The sequence below is a fragment of the Coniophora puteana genome, assembly GCF_000271625.1.
Source record: "Coniophora puteana RWD-64-598 SS2 unplaced genomic scaffold CONPUscaffold_1, whole genome shotgun sequence".
NCBI classification, from domain to species: Eukaryota; Fungi; Basidiomycota; class Agaricomycetes; order Boletales; family Coniophoraceae; genus Coniophora; species Coniophora puteana.
In genome coordinates, this window is record NW_006913053.1 from 3,917,346 (window position 1) to 3,937,129 (window position 19,784).

Below are 19,784 nucleotides of genomic sequence, written 5' to 3' on the forward strand. Positions count from 1 at the left end.
TGGTAATTAGTCTGATCATTTAGAGTAAATAAGTTGGTTTTATTGCACATAAAATTTGATGACCAGCCATTGATTGGCCATTAACCCGCCATTAACCCGCCATTGACTGGCAAATGACTGGCCATTGATTGGCCATTGATTGGCCATTGACCGGCATATGATTAGTCATTGCCAGGTCATTATCTGGTTTCTGACCATCATGGGCCAGACTTTGATTGTTGTCATCCAAATGCGGAGTTTATCCGCATTTATGTTAACTCCATTTTATTTAAAATAAACAGATGAGCAATGACATGGCTGACAGCCGTGAGAAACTACAATTTAAGATAGCTGTCAAAACTGCGTGTCCCACCTTTAGCATAACCTGTCAAATATCATTTAAAATACAATGTGTATCCACACCCGGATAAATCCCGGCAAGTTATGATAAAGTTATTTTAACTAACTGGGCCAGTTATTTAAAGTAAATGGGCACAAGTTATGGTGAAATTTTTGCAGTGTATAAGTGGTGGTTAGTATAAGATTGTGTCGCGAAGATGTCGAAGATAGGCTAAGTACTATAAATTACCGCTCGCCTTCGTCTAGCTTACTTCACCCTTGCTCTTCGCTCATACGAAACGGGATGGACCACTCGTGGAGATCAATATTGCCTTGTATCACCATTCCGACATACCGCTGCTCGTCGCCCTCTATCGCCAAATCCGCCTGCAACTTTTCCAAGCGCGACCGCACATCCACTTCGTACTCGTCCGTGAGCTGCCGAACGATCTGCTCCTGCGTGATACCCGATGAACAAGAATCCGCTGCGAGAGCGTTCACAAGGCACTTCGCGACAATATCGAGACCCGTTCGGTCCGCGTCGATGGTCGCCAGGTCGCGTTTCTGCTTGAAGAGCGCGCGCTTCTCTTGGCTGCTGTCGTCGTCCGGGAATACCACTTTGTACGGGGTTGCACTCGCAGAGAATGATCTATCGAGCTTGAACAGGAGGTAGTCGGCGCTCGGCTCCTTAGTCTGCATGGCTAGCTGAAGAAGCAAGTTGAACGAGCGCTTGTACTCCGGGCGACCCTCTGCGCGTGCCTTGGAGATCTTCTCTTTTCCGCAGGCGAGCTTGTGCGTGGGCCAGTCCGCTTTCTGGCACGCTCTGGATAACGTTAGTACGAATACGCGACGTGCGACGGTAGGAAGCGCGAGATGAGACGCACTTGGAGCAATAGTGGTAAGTGAAGTTGAGTCCGCGTTTGCACGCACCGCAGATGAGGAACCGCACATCGGCAGCAAAGCCCTCGGGCGTGCGGTCGCACCGTTCGCAGCGCTGACCTGCTCCGTTTTTTGCTTCCTTCCGCATGGAGATCATCTCCTGGATGCCCTTGGGACCAGCGTTCCAGATCAGGCGGGATACCATTGATTGGCCCTGCATATCCCTCATCCAGGCACCGAGAATGTGCTGCCATGAGAGCCAAGTAAATTGGACTACCAAGGAACCATTGACGTTTCAGTCAACTAGAGAGTTTGATAAAAGAGCAGAGAGACGTACACAGGAAGTAGCTTCGGGTGACCGTATACAGATCATATGTGTACCGATATCCAGCATGCTGTACCTGCGGGACATCGTCCAGTCGTAGCGCACTGGACCACCATTTACTCCGAACCATATCCCTGCCGGTAGAAGTCGATGAAGCCGACTCGATGTAGCGGTCGTGGAATGCGAAAAGCTCGAGTCCCCGTCGCCTCAGGAGAGAAGTACTATTGATCTCCAGGCAAAGAGCGCGAGCATCTTGACCGAGGACGGAACACCAGCACGTATCCTCGATGGCAAGGCTGAGAACCTCGCGCCGTCGCTCGTCGCCAACGAGCATGAACCAGTCCTTCGGGCTGCAGTCTTCGTATTGCGAGGTGTTGAAGAGCTCCCTGAGCCCCGTTATCACTTATCTTCGTTTGCGGTCGAACTCAAGGCGGAGGTCGCGCACTTCATTGTAGTCCCTTGAACGGATGCCGCCAGCTAAATGAGACGCATGGCGACCGCTTGCGATGTGTGTGAAGACCCTCGTAAGTGAGCTTACGATTTGCTCCAGACCCCTGTCCCAGTCACTGGCCCACTGCACACGGTCGATCCCAGCATCGGCCACGGGGAAGCCGCCCTCCTTGTTTGCCCAGACAGAAGCATTGTTGTCTAGTCGATTTGCTGCTGTAGGATCTTGTTGGGCCGCAAGGACATCTCTTCTACTTTTCGCGTAGAATTCTTCAAGCGCTGCTGCAGATTTGGCTGCTATGAATCTCTCTACTTCCGTGGTAGCTGAGGGAGCAGCGCTGACAGCGTCTGCCATGGAGGAATGGGACGTAGAGTTGCACCGGAAAAATCTACGCGTGATAAAGTTAAATTGACTCCATATAGGCGCCGAGTGAAGGGGACAAGCCCATGTACAGCCACAACCCTCTCTCTCGTTCCGTCCATCATAAACTCTGAGGCCGACCCCCACTTCATCTTCAGACATATCCTCATGAGCGGTGAAATGGACGATCTCAGCATCTCTGATTTGCTTCCAGAGGCCTATGGACGCTCAAAGGACCCCGACCTCGCGTATCTCTTCGACAACGAGCTCTCAGCTTGGGCGAATAAGAATCACGGCTTCCCTGCTGCCGACGTACGCATCGATCGCTCAAAATGGGTCCGCGATTGGGACAAGGGTGTCGAGAATGTCGCAACGAAGCCCGCATCTGAGGTTGTGATGTGGACTTCGGTTTACCGTCATCCTTCAACAGTCGGAAAGAGACCCGGTCGCTCAGAACGCGAAATCCTCCGCGCAGCGAAGCTCAGAGCGCACAGAAGCCATCAAGTGACCATGGGGCTGCTCAAGGAGCTCTATAGCTTACCCCAGAACAAGCAGTGTAGCTTCAGGGACTGGTTTATGCTCGTCAGCGCGGAGAAACGGCGAGAGACGCTTGATCAAGGCTTCGAGAACGCTTGCTGGTGCACCGCATTTGGTCAAGACTCCCGCGCGTTTTGTCCCGAGATCAACAGTACGGCACTTCTGAAGCGACGAGGGATAGAGCTCTTTGATTTCTGTGACCGATACATGGAGAACATGAGCTCTTACAAAGAAGACGATCCGACGCGAAGAAGTATGCTTCACACCGACTGGTGGTGGAGCGCGCGACGGCCAGAAGATAGCGATTGTCCACGCAGCCAACACGAGAACTACAGAGTGCTGTACCAGATATACACATACCTTCGGCTCGAGTTCCTCGGTGAGATTTCCTGTCTGTCGATCTCTCGCTTTGACTTACCCAGCGCAATGCTTGCAATCACGCATTAGATCAGTTTGTGCTCTACTCTCAGAAGGCCGTGCTCAAGGCTTGTGTCGACAACATGTCGCAAAGTGACTCTTTCGTACCTCGCTTGATCTGGATGGCTGGGCCACAAGGCGTACAGAATCTCTTGGCTGTGAGAAAAGAAATCAGAAGCCGTGCAGGTCGCCGGTGCGAAAACTGTGAGCGTTGCCCGGAAGATGTGGGCGAAAATGTCAAGTTCCTTATCTGCGGCGGATGCAAACGTCAGCTCAACTTCGAGTATCACTATTGCTCAAAGTGTGTTTTGTCCCTTCATTTCTTCAGTTCGTTGTATGCGCTAATCGCGGACGCATTTATAGAGAATGTCAGAGGTCAGACTGGCCCCGACACAAGGTACACTGCGGAAAGGAGAAGGTGTCCAAAGGCCGTGACGAAGGACGACCGGAGTACACGCAATCGCTCGGCCTGCTTCTTCAGTTGGAGTTCCAGAAACACTATGACGACGCCGACTACTTCATCTTCCAGGTCAGCGCTCCAAAAGGCTACAAAGTCGCTTTCCTGCATGACGAAGAAAAGAGAGCGATGTTCAGAGATAAGCGTGCCATGGTTGCGATGGATGCTGATCGAGTCGGCCTCGACGTCCTCGCGAAGTGTCTAGTAGATGCGCTGCCAGGGGATACGACTGATTCAGGTATTACCAAGGACAACGTCATCCAGCAACTTTGCGAGGAATACGAGGTAGATGTGAGGTCGCAGCTGGAGGCGCTGGAGGCGGACCTAGCGATGCAATGCAACGAAGACCGGTATAGCGGTATGGTGATTATTGGACACGACAAAGAGGAGGCTAAAGAGGAGGTCGAGTTATCAGAGCAGTGAGTACCTTCGACATTTTATGCTTCGTGAAACTCGTTATAATATTGTCCTTCCAGGGCTGATATGACACCTGAGTCCGCCATATCGTAGTCTCTTAGTTTCAGTCAGATACCCATTCGGCTTTAGGAAGCGTATACTCATCCGAGACCACTAAGTTATGCCGCGTGTATGAATAACGATGTCGGCTTCAAAGCGTTTATTTCGCGTCCCCGAAGAACCATACGCAGCACCCATATTTATACTATACACTTTCCTCAGAAACGTGACTCATCGCCTTGGCGGCCTTCTCATGGATGAATCAAAATCTTCACTGTCAGTCTGTATGAGTAACAATTCCGAAGTTGCAGCACATGCAAACCCACCATGCGAATCCTTCTCGCGAACGAGAGCTTGCATGCCTTTGTCTACTACATCTTCTAGCGCAACTCTCGCTGTGATCAGCTTGTCCAAGCCAGATATTCTGCCATCGGCTACGGATTTGATGAGGCCCGGATGCTCGCCGCTATATGCGTTCGAGTCTGAATCCATGAGCGGAGCTCTGATCAGCATAAGGAGATAAATTAAGGCGAGAAATTTACGAATAATAGTTAGCTCCTTTGTGAGGCACAAATTCACGTTGAGGCGAGGCGGTCCTGGCCACAACGCCACTAGAATTAGCTTCCCACCCGTGCGGAGGCTGCTGATGTTAGCATCGAGAGCGGCTTGAGCGCCAGCTGCGTCAAAGGCGATGTCATATCCAATGCCTTGGGTCAGTTCTTGCGATGCCAACACGGCATCTACTCTGGAGGGGTCTATAACAGACGTGCATCCATGCTCAAGAGCTGTTCGACGACGCGTCTCAGATGGTTCGGAGATAACGATGATCGTGTCTGGTTCGGTAGACCTGCGTGTGACCGTCGAAGTAGTTCTCTTAGTTGAGTATGACCGACAGACCTTAGGACTTTGAGTATAAGAATACCAATCTAGAACCCTTTTTATTGGTCACGTCGGATGATTCGGAACGTGTGGTACTTACAGGACCTCCTCCGCTGATGAGTATTGTGTCGGAGGACTTGAATCCGCTCCTATGTAGTTCACCACTTAACTAAATTATTACGCCAGTACTGCTGAAGATCTCTCACCTTCTGACCGCACGGCTTGCAACAGCAAGGGGCTCCAGCAAGGCTGCCACGTCAACTTCGAAGTGTGTCAGTACGTAGCTCACATCAAAAACCAGGATGAAATGGTTACGAGGAAATCCGTGGGGCAGTGGATGGACATGGTACGCATCTACCACAATGTACTCCGCCAAACCACCGCCGCGTCCGCCAACGCCCTGTACAGGCAAAATACGGTTAGATAAAATGATACAAGCCTCGAGGGATGACAGGTACTCACGATGAAGTTGACATCCGGACAAAGGTTCCTGGTTCCTGACACACACATGTTACAGGTAGCCTTCATGCATGACAATACCGGCTCACTGCCATGTTGAGTACATTGTAAGGATGACTATTGCGCACGAAGGTAATTATGGCGCGACTTACACGACGGCCCCGCTACCAATGGGGAAGAGTTGTGGATCTACGTCTCCACCAATGTCCACGATTGTTCCAGACATCCTGATCAAAATTATCGGTGGTGTTTCAGGTACTGCTCCGAAGAAAAACGTACTCATGACCCATCGTAATGGGTAGTGTCTCGCCCGTCAGCTTGTCGGGCTCTGTGAGGGTTGGCACTCCTGATAGTACATGAAGGTACATGTGGAGGTCGGACCCGCAGATCCCGTTCCTGCAATAATGCGGCTCAGAAGATTGGACGCTGACACTCTAGGCGTAGATGGTTTCGGACAAGGTCATTCACCATGCAATCTTCAGAAAGTCGTTAGCTTCAAGGTCTGAGAGGGGCCTGTCGACAGCGTCCCACCTTAATCTTGACTTGACCAGCGCCAACCTGAGGTTCGGGTATATCTTCGATGCGGATATCCTGAGGGCCGTAGTACCTGGCAGCTTTCATGCTTGCGAAGTCGCAGAGCCTGTGGCTTGCTCCTGGCGGCAATGAAGATAGTGGAGACAGAGAAATGCTGCACCCACCCGCGGTAGGACGAACCGTGAGTGTGTATATGATGTGAACATGACCTGAGTGAGAATCAGCTGACTACTCTGAGAATGGAGCCAGCTAAGGCCTTTTATCCGTCGAGCACACGCGTTCGTCACCTATTCTTGGATTGTTATGGCAAGTGCAATCGGCGACGGTTGTTCCGGCAATTCTGTAATGTGAGAGAAAGAGAGAGAAAGCTGTCAGACATTCGTGTGACCGGATACCGCTGCTTGTCAATGCCATAGTTTTGTGAGGTGAGCGTAACACTCAGAGGGCAACAAACAGACCAAGGCGCGACTTGAGAGGTTCGGAGTTTATATAGATTGACGCGCCGCGCGCGCGACTCGCCTCATTGATTGATCAATGACTGTGAACGAGACTAAGCCAGGTGAAGATCATCAATGACGTTCTCCAGCACGACGTGGCAAAGCCGTCTCGGCAGTTGAGGAGGGAAAAAATGGCGTTATTGAACCTCAAACACGACGGAGATCAAATCCTGCTTTCTTTCCTTCGCCCATCTCACCGACTTCTCCAATGGCCTTCGTTCCCGGAAAGATTATGTTCAACCACGGAACCCATAGCTTCGACGACGTCCAGAGGGACCCCAACAACGCGTACAGAGTGGACAACGATCGATCTGCCTGGGCGAACAAGGTCAAGGGCTTTCCGGTCGCCAATGTTCGGGTCGACCGCGCAAAATGGGTTCGTGACTGGGACAAAGGGATCGAAAAAAGTGCAGGATCAGTGGTGCCGGTCTTCATCACAGCCCTGGAGTTCCACTCCCAGTCGTACCATGGGAAGAAGGTCGAACGTTCGGACTACGACATGCTGCGCAGAGTCCGGTTGTGCACGGATGCAAATCATCAACAGCGCGCCGAGTTTCTCAGGAGCGTTTTCGATAACCCTATGTTCGCTCGCCTTCCCGCCAAAGACTGGTTTATGCTTATCAGTGCCAAGAAGAGGCGCGGAATTCTCGACGAGGCGGTTGAGCAAGCGTGCTGGTTCAGTATCTTCGGTCAGGACGCTCGCATGCTCTGCCCTGAAATACTCATCTCTGCGATGATGAGGCAACACGGGTCCGAGCTCTTCGACTTCTACGACCGCTACTTTGAAGCCATTTCGTCTAAGCAATACGAACCTGGGAAGGATGCTATGGTCCAAACCGAGTGGTGGTCCAGAGCGTCGACTCTTGTGGCCAGTCCACCTCTCGCGCAAGAGACCCTGACCTTTCTCTACGATCTTTACACGTGTTTTCGGAGAGACTTCATAGGTAAGTGTTGACGCTTGTGGTCGTAAAACTGCATTGTCCGTGGGCTTACTTTTTTCCGCTAGACCAGTTTATCTGGAGATCGTCCCAGATCCTCTACCTCGCTTTGGGCGACGATCTGTTTAACAACCGCACTGCAATACCTAGGCTGATCTTAAACCTGGGGCACAATTACGACGTTCACGAACTCGTCTCTGCGAGGAAACTGCACAAGGACCGAGCGGTGCTGCGTTGCGAGTACTGCGAGTGTAGCGCCGAAGAGATGGGTAGTGGTGCCCGCTTCCTCGTTTGCGGCGCCTGCAAACGCCAGCTCAAGTTCGAGTACTTTTACTGTTCCAAGTAAGGCCAGTATCTCGCATCATACGCCAACGCTTGCTGACGCTTGCTTAGGGAATGTCAGCGACTTGACTGGCCTCAGCACAAGGTCTGCTGTGGAAAAGAGAAGGTGTCCAAAAGCCGAGAGGAAGGTCGACAGGAGTACAAGTGGTCGGTTGCCCTCGTGCTCCAGCTCTCCCTGCAGTGCCAAGACGAGAATGCCGATTACTTCCTTTTCAAGCGTGGCTCTCCCAAGCCCGACATCCTTCCTTTCAAGGTAGCTTTCGTGGACGATGACAAAAGGGAGCTCTTCAGGGAGAAACGAGCCTTGGCCATCCTGGACGCGGAGCGAGATGGTCTGGACATCATAGCCAAGTGTCTGGTGGATACACTCGAAGAAGATCTGGTCGACTCAGGCCTCAGCAGGGAGAGCATCCTACAACAGCTCACAGAAGAGTACGAGGTCGACGTGAGGTCACGACTGGAGGCACTAGAGGCGGAGCTGGCGATGGAAGGCGACGAGACTCGGTATGGCGGTATGAGGATCATGTAGAGCATCTCAAAGGAAAAAGAGAAGGAGGATGTGCACCAGGAGAATTGCGAGGATACGGAGGAGGAGGAAAATGAAGATTATAAGGTAGGCGGCCGAAGAAGAGCAACGGGACGGGTTGGTGCCAGGATCGACGGAGCGGGAGATATCAGATTCGTTGGATGAGGACCATGGTTGATGGCATCACTACTTGGTTGCGCTGCTTGCAGTTTGTTAGGAACCATACTTTCGTGTGTCTGAGCTCCTGTAGATGGAATGGTGAATAATGTTTGACCGAGCGTGAACGGTGTACGGGTGGGAGTGTCGCTATGATGAGTTGAGGTCTGGACGGAACCTGTTGCAGCGCGGCTTGTGCGGCAGTCGTTTAAAAACGTGGGTGCGAGTTTGCAGCGGTGTTCCAACTGAGGTTTCAAACGATCCGCAATGTTTGAGGAAAGTTCATTCTTCTCGTCTGTTCCTAGGATACTATCTGACAGTAATGATAGACGATCGACGTTAGCGAGCGGACTTTCTTAGCCGTTAAACAGACTCAGGATATTGCTGCTATCTCCCAGCTTCCAGGAAACGCGTATCGCCTAGACAATAATGAATCTGTGTGGGCCAACAAGGACCGTGGTTTCCCAGTCACCGACGTACGCGTTAACCGGGACAAGTGGGTCCGTGACTGGGACAAGGGCGTCAAGCAGCTTGAAGCGGACACGATTCCGGCGGAGAAGATCTTTCTGGCGACCATATGGGTTCACAACGGCGCCCAAGTGAGCAGACCGCTAATCCAAGAGGACTACGATTTCGTGAGCACCGTTCGGTCGTCTACGGCCTCCAACCACCGGATGATGTCGAGAAACACCAGGGCCGTGTTCAACAATCCTCCGCGACCAGCTGGACACAGCCCCAAGGTCTGGTTCACGCTCATCAGCAAAGACAAACGCCGCGATATTGTATTCAAGTCCATCGAGGAGGCATGCTGGATCTGCGTGCTAGGTCAAGATGCCCGCGCTTTATGTCCCGAAATCATTGGTGCATCGCTATTGAAGCGACGAGGGCTCGAGCTCTTTGATTTCTACGACTGGTACTTTGAGACGGCGCTATCTGACCCGCAAGAGGCCCCAGGAGTATCCGAGCGGGACAGGATGGTGCAGACGGAGTGGTGGACCGCCGCACTGGAGCAAGAATCCATGCCGCCCGAACTTCATCCGAATACCACCCTTCTCTACGAACTCTACACCTGCTATCGGCGGGACTTCATTGGTAAGAAGGATGGTTCTACTCGATTATCGATAGAAACCTCGTACTAACTTCATACCCCTCTACTCAGACCAGTTCGTCTGGCGCTCCTCACAAGCACTCCATCACGCCTGGTTTCATGACATGTGGGAGAACAACTCTGCAGTCCCTCGAGTCATCTTCAACGCTGGCAGCGGGATGGCGGATATCCTGTCTGCGAGGAATCTCCAGAGTCGAACGGGACAGCACTGCGAGACTTGTGACCGCACGCCTGGAGAAGTGGGTGACAATGTCCGCTTTCTTGTATGTGGTGCTTGCAAGCAGAAACTGAAGATCGAGTACTACTACTGCTCCAAGTGCGTAACCCCTGCATATCAACCATCCCTAAGTCTTCAGCATACTGAATGTTGGGGCCATTGCGACTACAGAGAATGTCAGCGGGAGGACTGGCCTGATCACAAGGTCCATTGTGGAAAGGAGAAGGTCTTCAAGCGCGTGCAGGAAGGTCGGGCGGAGTACAAACGCTCGTTGTCACTCCTCTTGCAAATGCAGCTACAAAGGGCGGAGCCCGATGTTGACTACTTCCTCTTCAAATCTCGCACCAGCCTTGCGACTGACGGTTTTACACATCCTTTGAAAGTATCATTCACGCATGACGACGGCAAGAAGGCGTTGTTCAGGGCTACCCGAGCTCTGGTTGCTACGGATGCGGACCGCACGGGGATCGATGTTCTCGCGGAGTGCCTCATGGATGCAATGCGTGAAAGCAGCGCACGGTCGGGTATTACAAGAGACAACATCATACAGCAACTCAGTGAGGAGTACGAAGTCGATGTGAAGGCGCAGGTGGAGTTGCTGGAGGCGGATTTATCGGTGGAAGGCGCCGAGGAGCGGTATAGAGGCATGCGTATTGGTGAAGTATACTATCCGGAAGAACTGTACAAATTCTTGGAAGCCGAGAGACATATGGCTTGGGACGACGAGTAAGGCAGGGGGGCAGCCTGAGCAGGTTTCAACCTTGGACTCAGTAAAGAAAGCACTTTATCAGTATCTTGAGGATGCTTGGGTTTGGTTAATACAGTAGTAGACGTGTCGAAAAAGCTAATCGACACTTAGTAAGTAACGCTGGTGGGCCCGACCCCGGAGCGCCCTCGGTATGATATCTCAAGACACGCCTCCGCTGCTCTCCGGCATTTAGACGGCAAGGGGTAGGGAACACGTTATTTTAGTACATCAATATCTAGTTATACAGGGACACAGGAAGCGCAACGGTTCCAAGTCAAGGAGTAACTAACAATCTGTAAAAGTTTGTTCGTAAAGAAGCTTGTGTTGACGATGACAGCGGGCAAGTGCGTGTGAAATCCAGAACGCAAGCCAAAACTTATACGTGTTCAGAAAGGTACTCCTTTATTGTGAATGGGGAGATCTGTCAATGGCCAAGCTGGATACAACTATAAGATTACATGCCAGCTTTTCAAACGATTTAATCAACATTATTTCTGTTGGACGTCTTACATGCTTTCAGGGTATATACTACATACGGCGTTTCAAGCTTATCGGAAATTGGGATTGCTCTTTTTTTCGAACCCTTTCAGTGCAAGTCAAGTGTGTGTGATGGCTTATCGGAGTCAAAGGCACACGGGCTGACAACACGTCAGAACCAAGGCATACTAGCTTCACCAATATGGCTCAGGCGTTAATAAAAACACACCTCTGCTCGCAACCAACTTATTGATTTGTGTAAATGTGTATGCGATATTATTGGACATACCAACAGAAATTAGTGCGCAGAGACGCATTTCATACGGTATTACATAGGGAATATGTACTAAAAGAATTGTAAATAGCAGTTAACAGCGACAAAGTTGACAGGGTGGACACGAAGCATAATGGTTGGGGGAGGCATGGCGGCTGGACAATATTTGACACGAATTCAGCGCTCAACAGTGGCTACGAACTACATTATACACATGCTGATGGGGAGAACGGCGCACAGACGTTATCACGAGGAGTAGGGGTAGATGCAGGAGGAGACCAGCGGATGGCGATTTAATGCGGGGACAGGCCTCCTTGTATACAGGAAACCCCAGGGGCTTCACGTACACGTACAGAGGGTTCTTGTGTTAGGATTAGGAAAGGAGCTTTCGACAGATTAAATGCAGAGCCGGATTAGGATGGCTGGCAAACTTCATCAATCAAGGGGTAGTGGCATTTAACAGGAAACCAAAGGAGGGCCTAGATGACTTGAAGTCGGGGTCTGCTGACGAAAAGCAGGCATGCGCAGCAGCGGTATAGCACAGGAGACTGTAAAGTGAATAAGACGCCAAGAAAGCTTTCTAAGTAGCCTACTGTTTTATTACACATCAATTCATCGTGAGGGGCCTCAGTGTTACGCATAGGAGCATTCAAAGCGGGTGGATCAAGCGGCCCTCCAGTCCAACGCGAAAGCCAAACAGAACCAAACGAATAACGGTAAGAAGGTTAACTATACGGGAAACTGTCCATCTTAGGGTACATTCCCCTCCTGGACATTAATATGAACATTCATTCATTCAACGCTGGTGGGCGAATAAAAAATTGGGCTAGGATCTGCAGTAGCTAAGTGCATGGATATGTTGTGAGGGATGAGTTGACGCGAAGATGGAACGTGTTGGGGCGCAGCTTGTGCGGCCCACTGTTGGTGGACAATATTTTAGCGTCAACCGAGGCGCGGCGGATTTCATAAAGAGGTGTTACAGTCAAACTGTGCCCAACGCTTGAAGAAGGTCAGATTACCTTTTCCGCTCTGTGAATGCAGACCGACGTAGCCAAAGCAGTGGCAGATGAGCCTCCAGGGTGAACTCGAGAGCACTATTCAAGACATCGTTGCAATATCCCAGTATCCCGGAAATGCGTACCGACTAGACAACAGCAAATCTGCGTGGGTGAACGAGAGGGGAGCCTTCACAGCCGTGGACGTGCGTGTCGTCGGACCGCGACAAGTGGGTCCGCGACTGGGACAAGGGCATTAAACAGCTTCAGGTCACTGTGACAGCGAAGGACATCTTTGGATGGTCCGCAAGGTTTCACAATCGCGCGCAGGTGAGCAGATCGGTGACCCAAGACGCCCGCGACTTCGTGCGCGCATTTCGGTCGGCGGCGCTCTCAAATCACCGGTTGTGCTCCCGAAATGCCAGGGGTATTTACAGGTCTCCTGGGATGCCCTGTGCACACAGCGCCAAAGTCTGGTTTACGCCGCTTGTCGACGCGCCGAGACGCCGCGAGCTTCTTTGTAGGTCCATCAAGGAGGCTTGCTGGGTTGGTAATTTAGGCCAAGACGCTCGTGCGCTGTGTCCTGAAATCGTTGCTGCCTCCCTGTTGAAGTGGCGAGGTCTCGAGCTTTTTGACTTTCACGATGGATACTTTGACAACGCGTTATCCGAGACGCATGGGGATCTGTACATGTCTGAAGGAGACAGTATGGTATGGTCCTCCGCGCTGGAATTGTTGAAAGGCGCAACGGAGCAGTTTCGCGACGAGAACGGTGCTCTTCTCTATGATCTGTATACATGCTCCCGAAGGGACTTTGTCGGTGAGCACAGAAGTTCTGCTTCTTGTTCTACTTACATGTCGTGTTCAAAGCTTACTGGTAGACCAATTTGTGTGGCGCTCAATACAAGCAATCATTTTCTCTTGGATAGAAGACATGGCCTCCTCCTCTGTAAGTCGGTACGTCCTGAACGCCGGCAGCGGAGTACACGACATCATATCTGCGAGAGACAGCCAGGGTCGAGCAGGACATATCTGTGAGACCTGTGCCCGCACACCTGCAGAAATAGGGGGCAACGCCCGTTTTAGCTGGAGGCGGCCTTAGCGACGGAATGTGCGGAGGGGCGGTATAGGGGCATGATAGTCACCGGAGTGTACCATATTGACAAGGTCGACAAGCTCACTCACCATTCGAGTTGTTGGGACTTGGACAAGGAAGAGTCGAACTGCGAAGACATAGACGACAACGAAGGCGAGACGGACGACGAGTGTCTGCTGTCTGACTCTGAAGACTCGGAGCTCCAGAGTACCTTCAGTGATGATAGCCAGTCGTCTTGAAAGGTATTAGAGGATTCTGTATATGTCACTGAAGATATCAATCTACATTTCTCTTGCTTTTGCGAATTCGAGGAAACATTGGAAGAGGACAGTAAGAGGACTCTAAACGCGTCCGAGGTTCCGAGTCTGGAGGCGCGACTTTGGGGCGACGCAAACGCGCGCGCCTCGTGGCGTATTCGTGGCGTTGACCAATCAATTTCGGGAAACGCGCGCCTTGTAACGACACCACGAGGAGCGACTTCGATCGCGCTACACGTCAGGTACAGACTCAGACATGGACTCGACCCTCCGACTCTCTTTCTCCTTTCTCTCACTCGACCGACTCGGTCTGACACAACACCGACCCAGCTAATTTGAGAACAGACCACACTCCACTGTCTCATTCTGAGAAAGGCAAGCAAGCCTCAGCGTTATTAAAACACGACCCTCGCGGCCTCCTCGCCTCTTTCCCCATACTAACCTTCAAGCCTGCAACATACTCAACAAGTAAACTTACTAACCCCCCTTTTCACAGAGATCACTCAGAGATGTCTCCATCTCCCGAGAAGAACACGGTCCTCACCGACGACGAACGCTGGTGGGCGGACCACTACGAGTTCCTCGCGGACAACGGCTACACGCTGCGTCCCCGGTACGCACCAAAGTGGGTGCCCTCCTGGGAGGGCAGCACCACAGAGTGGTACAACGCCGAGGATGGCCAGCCCGCTATCGTACGTCTATCTCTCCCGTTACTTGCTTCCCTATCCCTCATTCGCTCGTACTGATCACCGTCACACCCACCCTCGGTATTCGACAGTCAGCCCACCGAACGATGGACGCGACGAACCAGGACGGCAAGCCCGTCTGCCTCAAGCGCATCAACAAGCGGCAGCACCCGAACGAGGAGTCCATCGTCAACTTGTTCTCGTCCGGCGAGCGCGCGGCGAACCACAACAACCACTGCGTGCCCGTCTACGAGGTTTTGCCTGTTCTCAATGATGGGGACGAGGCCATCCTGGTGATGCCGCTCTTGCGCCGGTTCGCGGATCCGGAGTTCGATACTGTGGGCGAGGCCATCGATTTTTTGCAGCAGATCTTTGATGTGTGTTTGGATTCAGTCTTTTCTCAGTTGTGTTCGCGAGCTAACATCGTGAAGGGTCTGGGCTTTATGCACGATAACGGCGTCGCCCATTTGTACGTCCCCTCTTCCCTACCCCTATTCAAACACCTTCATCCTTGATCACTCATACCGATCCCCACCCCGCGTACAGCGACTGCACCTCCACGAACATCATGATGGACGGCACCCCCATGTACCCCGAGGGCTGGCACCCACAGCAGCCCGCGCTCAAGCCAAACTACACCCGGCGCGCCAAATACTTCCGGCGCACGGAGCGCGCGCCGACGTACTACTGGGTCGACTTCGCGCACGCGCGCACCTTCAGCGACGTGCACCCGCGCCTGCCCGCGCTCGAGATCCACACGAGCAAGGCCGCGCCCGAGATCAAGCACGCGCACGCGAGAGCCGCTTCGAGGGCGGCTGCGCAGGCCGAGGCGCTCGCCAACGGGGAGGAGTGGGTGGACCCGGATCTGGCGGATCCGAATAGGGAGGCGTACGGGGACAGGGAGCGGGGTCTCGTCGATCCGTATGCGGTGGACGTGTACTGTTTGGGGATGTTCGTGCTGCGCACGTTTATCGAGGTGCGTGCTTCCCCTCCTTTCTTACGTCTTGCCGCGAGCGCGGTGCTTACTGATATACACGAACAGCCCAACAAGAACCTCAACTTCCTCGTCTCCCTCGTCGACGACATGGTCGCCGATGACCCTGAGCTGCGGCCCAGGTCCGACGGCGCGGCGCGGCGCCTGAATGCTATCTGCAACGCGTCGCGCCAGTCTAGAATGCGCGAGCCGCTTATACCGCGCGACAAGGCAGCGCGCAATGCGCCGAAGAAGATCTGCGCGACCTTGGCGGACTGGGTGCGTTCTGTCAAGTACATGTTGACGAGGGCGCCAGCTATCCCGAGGAGGCCGATCCGTGGCTGATCGTGTTCGTGTTTTGACTGGCTTCATTCTTCCCCCATATCCACGACCACCTGTCTCTATTCTCGTAAATCTTACTCGACACGCTCCTTCATGCTCTCGATGTCGCTTTGGACTTTGGACATTTGCTCATATCTGCTGCATCTCACTCCTTTCTTTGCTTTGGGCTCGCTGCGCATTGTCTATATCGCATTTGGACCATGATTGGATAGCATATATTGCACTCTCCTTGCACATCATTATCGTACCGTACCGTACTTGGCTGGTCTGAATATATAATCTCGATCTCCCTCTGATTCTATACAATCCAGTGTTTTGCAAAGCCGTAGGCTGAATCGAAATTTTCAACGAGGCTGCTCGGTATTCGACTCGTCGAGGCCTCAGTCGCCTGATCTTTAGAGATACAGCTACAAGGTCTGGATTAACAAGCGATAGCAAGCAAGACAGATAGATTTCTACACCCAAACGTCAGCTCCGCCATCCCCAGAACAATTGAAAGAGACTCACTAAACTACTTTTACCTCCCCGGAGCTCAAGCACCCCTACGTACTATCCATCGTATCTCCCTCCGGCACCACAGCGCCCGCTCCATCCGGAAGACTCTCCTCAAACATCAAATTCCCCTGCTGCTCCTTCAACCACTGCACGCTCCTCTTCTCATCCATAAAATACCCATACGCCCGCCTTAGATCCTCCACGCCCACCGCCTCCGCCCGCCTCTGCCTCGCGAGCACCTGCGCACACGCGATCAGCTGCAACGCGTACCTCAGCGTCGTCTGCTCCGCCATGCTCGTCAGCACGTCCCGCGCGTCGTCACTCAGCCGCACGTCCTCCTCCTCGCACCGGATGTGCACGATCTCCGCGATGTCGTCCGCCGTGTACGGCCGCGTGGAGACGATGAGCGCGCGGTCGAGCAGGTCCGCGGGGAGCCCGTGCGGTGCGGAGGTGTGTGTGCCGCGGATGCGCGCGATGCCCCGGTTGGAGGCCATGACGACGAGCGGCGCGAGGGTGCTCTCGAGCGCGCGGTTGAGGAAGGAGAAGCATTCGACGTCGAGCATGTGCACTTCGTCGATGAAGAGGACCTGTGTACGGGTTCATTGACGTTTAGAGAGTGTGCATGGGTACAAATCTGGGGGCGGGTGTGGGGTCAGGGAAGGGACGGGCTTACACCAGGGACGATCTCTGCTTTTGCCTCCTCCCGCCACTCCGCGACGCGCGCGTCGATCTGTGCGCGGAGTTCTGGCTGAATCTCACCAGTGTCGCCCGCGAAGAGGGCGAGGAAGCCCTGCGTACGCGAGTTGATGACGTCGATCTCATGCAGCGAGACGGTGTGGACGACTTCTTTGCGACGCTGGACTTCGCCTTCCGGAGTTTGGACGAATTTCGTCTAGAAAAAGGAAGAGAAAGTTAAACCAGCAGCCCGAAAGGTACGTAGAACGCGAAGGAGAAGGGAGGAGACGTACGTCAGCACCCATAGCGTCGTAATCCCGAGAACGAGCGAACGAGCGGCCGAGCTTGGTGACGCGTCCCGAGGTTTTGTCAATGGCAATAACGTCGCCGGCGAGAACTTTCTCTTTTGAAAGGGCATCAATCATCTTCGTGCCAAGGTCGTAGACAGTCTCCATGTCGGTTGTCTTGATCGTTAGCTTGCCCGTCTTCGTTGCCTGTATAGTGCATGGAAAGGACGCGTCACAGCACGACGAGTGTCAGCACGCGCTGGAAGATCTGACAAACCCGAGAAACGCACCCCGGTAAGACTCCGGTCGATCTGAATCTCCACAACCTCGCCCTCGATCAACTCCGTCTCCTCCTTGATCCTCACGCCAATACTCCTTCGAATAGCCTGCGTAAGCGCCTCGGTCTTGGACATGGACAGCGAGAAAACCTCGCTCGCGGCAATGCTGGTAAAAGGCACGTCGGAGCCAAGTGTCTGGGCCATGCCCATCGCGATGGCGGTCTTGCCCGTCGAGGGAGGGCCGGCGAAGAGGATGGCGCGGCCGGCGATGCGCCCCTGCTGGACCATACGGATGATCATGCCGGCTGCCTTGCGCGCTTTTCCTTGGCCGACCATGCCCTGGGAGGAGGCGCGGGGCTCGAGCCGGTCGTCGAGGCCGAGACCACGGATGTGGGAGTGGGCGCCTGTAGAGTGTTAAGGATTCATGCATGAGAGAGGGAGGGACGTGCGCACCTATGCGCTCCATCTTGGTGATGTCGCGGATCTCGGACGTTCCTGTTGATATTTGGGCAGCCTACATTGTCATCGTGAGCGAGTGTGAGCTGGCAAAAGCGAAAATACTTGCCATGGTCGTCGCGTGTTGTGAGCAGGGGCTTGAGCTCGAGGAGAGCGCGTCGGTCTTTATTTGTTCGACCAAACACGAGAACCCAGGACGCGACTTTTTTGCATCCGGACACCGACCCGAGACACACTCGCCCCGTCCTCTGTTTTCTGGACGACGTTCACCTTGGGCACATTGTTTTTCTAACACACAATGTTTGCTTTAAGGACCCTCGCACGGGGCTCGCCGTTGCGTGCAGCACTCCCAAGCACCTCGGCCCGCGTCCTCCCCACCTTCACGCCATCCCTCTCCTCCGCACTCTCCTCCAACTTCACCTCTTCCCGCTCATACGCCAACGTCGTCCCCGTTCCACCACAGTCCGACTTCCCATCTAGAGAAAAGGCACTCTACAAAGGCTCAAAGCGCGACGTTCCCAAAGCCGCCTCCCTCGACCTCAACATCCAGAAATACAAGACCTACAAACCTGTCACGCCCGGCCTGCGTCATCGCCGCCAGCCCATCAATGACCACCTCTGGGCTGGCAGACCCGTCCGTGACCTCACCATCGCCCAGCGCAAGAACGGTGGCCGTAACAACACCGGCCGCATCACCGTTCGCTGGCGCGGTGGAGGCCACCGCCGCCGCATCCGCCTCGTCGACTTCGAGCGCAAAGACAGCGGCGTCTGCGACGTCGTCCGCATCGAATACGACCCAGGCCGCTCCGCGCACATCGCCCTCGTGAAGAACCGCGACTCCAAACGCTGGTCATACATCCTCGCGAGCGACGGCCTCCGCGCGGGCGACACCGTCGAGAGCTTCCGGTCCGGCATCCCGCCCGACTACGCTCCGGGCGTTACACCCGAGGAGCTCGAGCGCATCACCGCGCCGCGCGTCGCGTCCGGTCACGCTACCGCCACCGCCAGCTCCGCGGAGGACGACGCGCGGGCGCGCGCGGCAGGCTCGGACGCGGCGACCGCGCACGCGCTCATGATCGGTATTCTGCGCAACAAGACCATCCGCCCGGGCAACTTTGTTCCCCTCCGGCTCGTCCCCGTCGGCACGACGATCCACAACATCGCGCTGCGCCCCGCGGGGCCGGGTGTGCTCGTGCGCTCGGCGGGCGCGTGGGCGCAGCTGATGGTGCACGAGCCCAACGGCAAGTACGTCCACGTCCGCCTGCAGAGCGGCGAAGTCCGCAAGGTCCTCTCCGTGTGCTGTGCCGCCATCGGCAAGGTTAGCAACGTGAACCACCACGAGCGCCAGCTGGGCAAGGCAGGGCGGAGTCGCTGGCTGGGCAGGAGACCGAGTGTCCGTGGTGTGGCTATGAACGCGTACGTCCCCTCCTTCCGTATTGTCGCAGCCTCCTTTTCTGACGCCTTAAATAACTAGATGTGACCATCCTCACGGTGGTGGTCGTGGCCGCTCCAAGTCGAACAAGCACCCCGTCTCCGTCTGGGGCTGGCCTACCAAGGGCAAGCGCACGCGCAGGCCCAAGGACAAGGACGGCAACAAGATGGTTGTCAAGGAGCGTCCCCGCGGCAAGGCCAAGCGCGCAGGAGGCAACTGATAGACGATGACGACATTTTTGTGCAACCTCATCTCCAGCACCGCACCGTCTTTAGAGTAACGATACATGATTCATACTGTGTTAATTCAGCATATATGCTAATCCGATCTCATGCACGCCGCTCCTTGCGTTAGGCTGAGCTTCTTCAGTGGTTGTGCACAAGGTGAACATTTTGTTGTACCGAAGCCTAACGGTACTCCTGGTTCTGGTACATCGGCTTCCGAAGAGACCTAAAGAGTA

General features: G+C 53.9%; 8 protein-coding genes across 8 annotated transcripts; 5 read left to right on the plus strand and 3 right to left on the minus strand.

The window, feature by feature from the left end:
- Nucleotides 1-511: 511 nt before the first annotated feature.
- Nucleotides 512-2,324, minus strand: CONPUDRAFT_161850 (uncharacterized protein; the record flags this gene model as incomplete). Its single annotated transcript, XM_007765625.1, has 5 exons — nt 512-1,141; nt 1,203-1,470; nt 1,535-1,908; nt 1,968-1,999; nt 2,061-2,324. The coding sequence occupies 5 exons, from the start codon at nt 2,322-2,324 to the stop codon at nt 592-594; spliced, it is 1,488 nt and encodes a 495-aa protein (XP_007763815.1). The 3' UTR covers nt 512-591.
- A 159-nt stretch (nt 2,325-2,483) lies between these two features.
- Nucleotides 2,484-4,391, plus strand: CONPUDRAFT_161851 (uncharacterized protein). Its single transcript, XM_007765626.1, has 4 exons — nt 2,484-3,246; nt 3,315-3,585; nt 3,648-4,160; nt 4,218-4,391. Exons 1-4 carry the CDS (start codon nt 2,499-2,501, stop codon nt 4,249-4,251), a joined length of 1,566 nt encoding a protein of 521 aa, XP_007763816.1. The 5' UTR covers nt 2,484-2,498; the 3' UTR covers nt 4,252-4,391.
- On the minus strand, nt 4,356-6,366 carry CONPUDRAFT_161852 (alcohol dehydrogenase GroES domain protein). The gene is made up of 12 exons (XM_007765627.1): nt 6,067-6,366; nt 5,992-6,011; nt 5,815-5,931; nt 5,688-5,762; nt 5,539-5,623; nt 5,392-5,476; nt 5,283-5,337; nt 5,177-5,225; nt 5,095-5,123; nt 4,740-5,044; nt 4,524-4,679; nt 4,356-4,471 (listed from the first exon to the last, which is right to left on the minus strand). Exons 2-12 carry the CDS (start codon nt 5,997-5,999, stop codon nt 4,449-4,451), a joined length of 987 nt encoding a protein of 328 aa, XP_007763817.1. The 5' UTR covers nt 6,000-6,011; nt 6,067-6,366; the 3' UTR covers nt 4,356-4,448.
- Nucleotides 6,367-6,774: 408 nt separating this feature from the next.
- Nucleotides 6,775-10,806, plus strand: CONPUDRAFT_161853 (uncharacterized protein; the record flags this gene model as incomplete). The annotated part of the gene is made up of 7 exons (XM_007765628.1): nt 6,775-7,510; nt 7,573-7,846; nt 7,898-8,358; nt 8,395-8,459; nt 8,858-9,620; nt 9,688-9,952; nt 10,025-10,806. 7 exons carry the CDS (start codon nt 6,775-6,777, stop codon nt 10,581-10,583), a joined length of 3,123 nt encoding a protein of 1,040 aa, XP_007763818.1. The 3' UTR covers nt 10,584-10,806.
- Nucleotides 10,807-12,418: 1,612 nt separating this feature from the next.
- Nucleotides 12,419-13,682, plus strand: CONPUDRAFT_69532 (uncharacterized protein; the record flags this gene model as incomplete). Its single annotated transcript, XM_007764519.1, has 5 exons — nt 12,419-12,553; nt 12,579-12,677; nt 12,960-13,167; nt 13,229-13,296; nt 13,434-13,682. 5 exons carry the CDS (start codon nt 12,419-12,421, stop codon nt 13,680-13,682), a joined length of 759 nt encoding a protein of 252 aa, XP_007762709.1.
- A 527-nt stretch (nt 13,683-14,209) lies between these two features.
- Nucleotides 14,210-15,704, plus strand: CONPUDRAFT_44705 (uncharacterized protein; the record flags this gene model as incomplete). The annotated part of the gene is made up of 5 exons (XM_007764271.1): nt 14,210-14,396; nt 14,483-14,763; nt 14,818-14,855; nt 14,933-15,110; nt 15,210-15,704. 5 exons carry the CDS (start codon nt 14,210-14,212, stop codon nt 15,702-15,704), a joined length of 1,179 nt encoding a protein of 392 aa, XP_007762461.1.
- Nucleotides 15,705-15,932: 228 nt separating this feature from the next.
- Nucleotides 15,933-18,016, minus strand: CONPUDRAFT_134511 (TIP49-domain-containing protein). Its single transcript, XM_007765629.1, has 7 exons — nt 18,002-18,016; nt 17,890-17,950; nt 17,449-17,840; nt 17,165-17,365; nt 16,870-17,088; nt 16,209-16,783; nt 15,933-16,156 (listed from the first exon to the last, which is right to left on the minus strand). Exons 1-6 carry the CDS (start codon nt 18,002-18,004, stop codon nt 16,244-16,246), a joined length of 1,416 nt encoding a protein of 471 aa, XP_007763819.1. The 5' UTR covers nt 18,005-18,016; the 3' UTR covers nt 15,933-16,156; nt 16,209-16,243.
- Nucleotides 18,017-18,190: 174 nt separating this feature from the next.
- On the plus strand, nt 18,191-19,664 carry CONPUDRAFT_134513 (ribosomal protein L2; the record flags this gene model as incomplete). The annotated part of the gene is made up of 2 exons (XM_007765630.1): nt 18,191-19,308; nt 19,367-19,664. 2 exons carry the CDS (start codon nt 18,191-18,193, stop codon nt 19,542-19,544), a joined length of 1,296 nt encoding a protein of 431 aa, XP_007763820.1. The 3' UTR covers nt 19,545-19,664.
- Between the last annotated feature and the right edge of the window lie 120 nt (nt 19,665-19,784).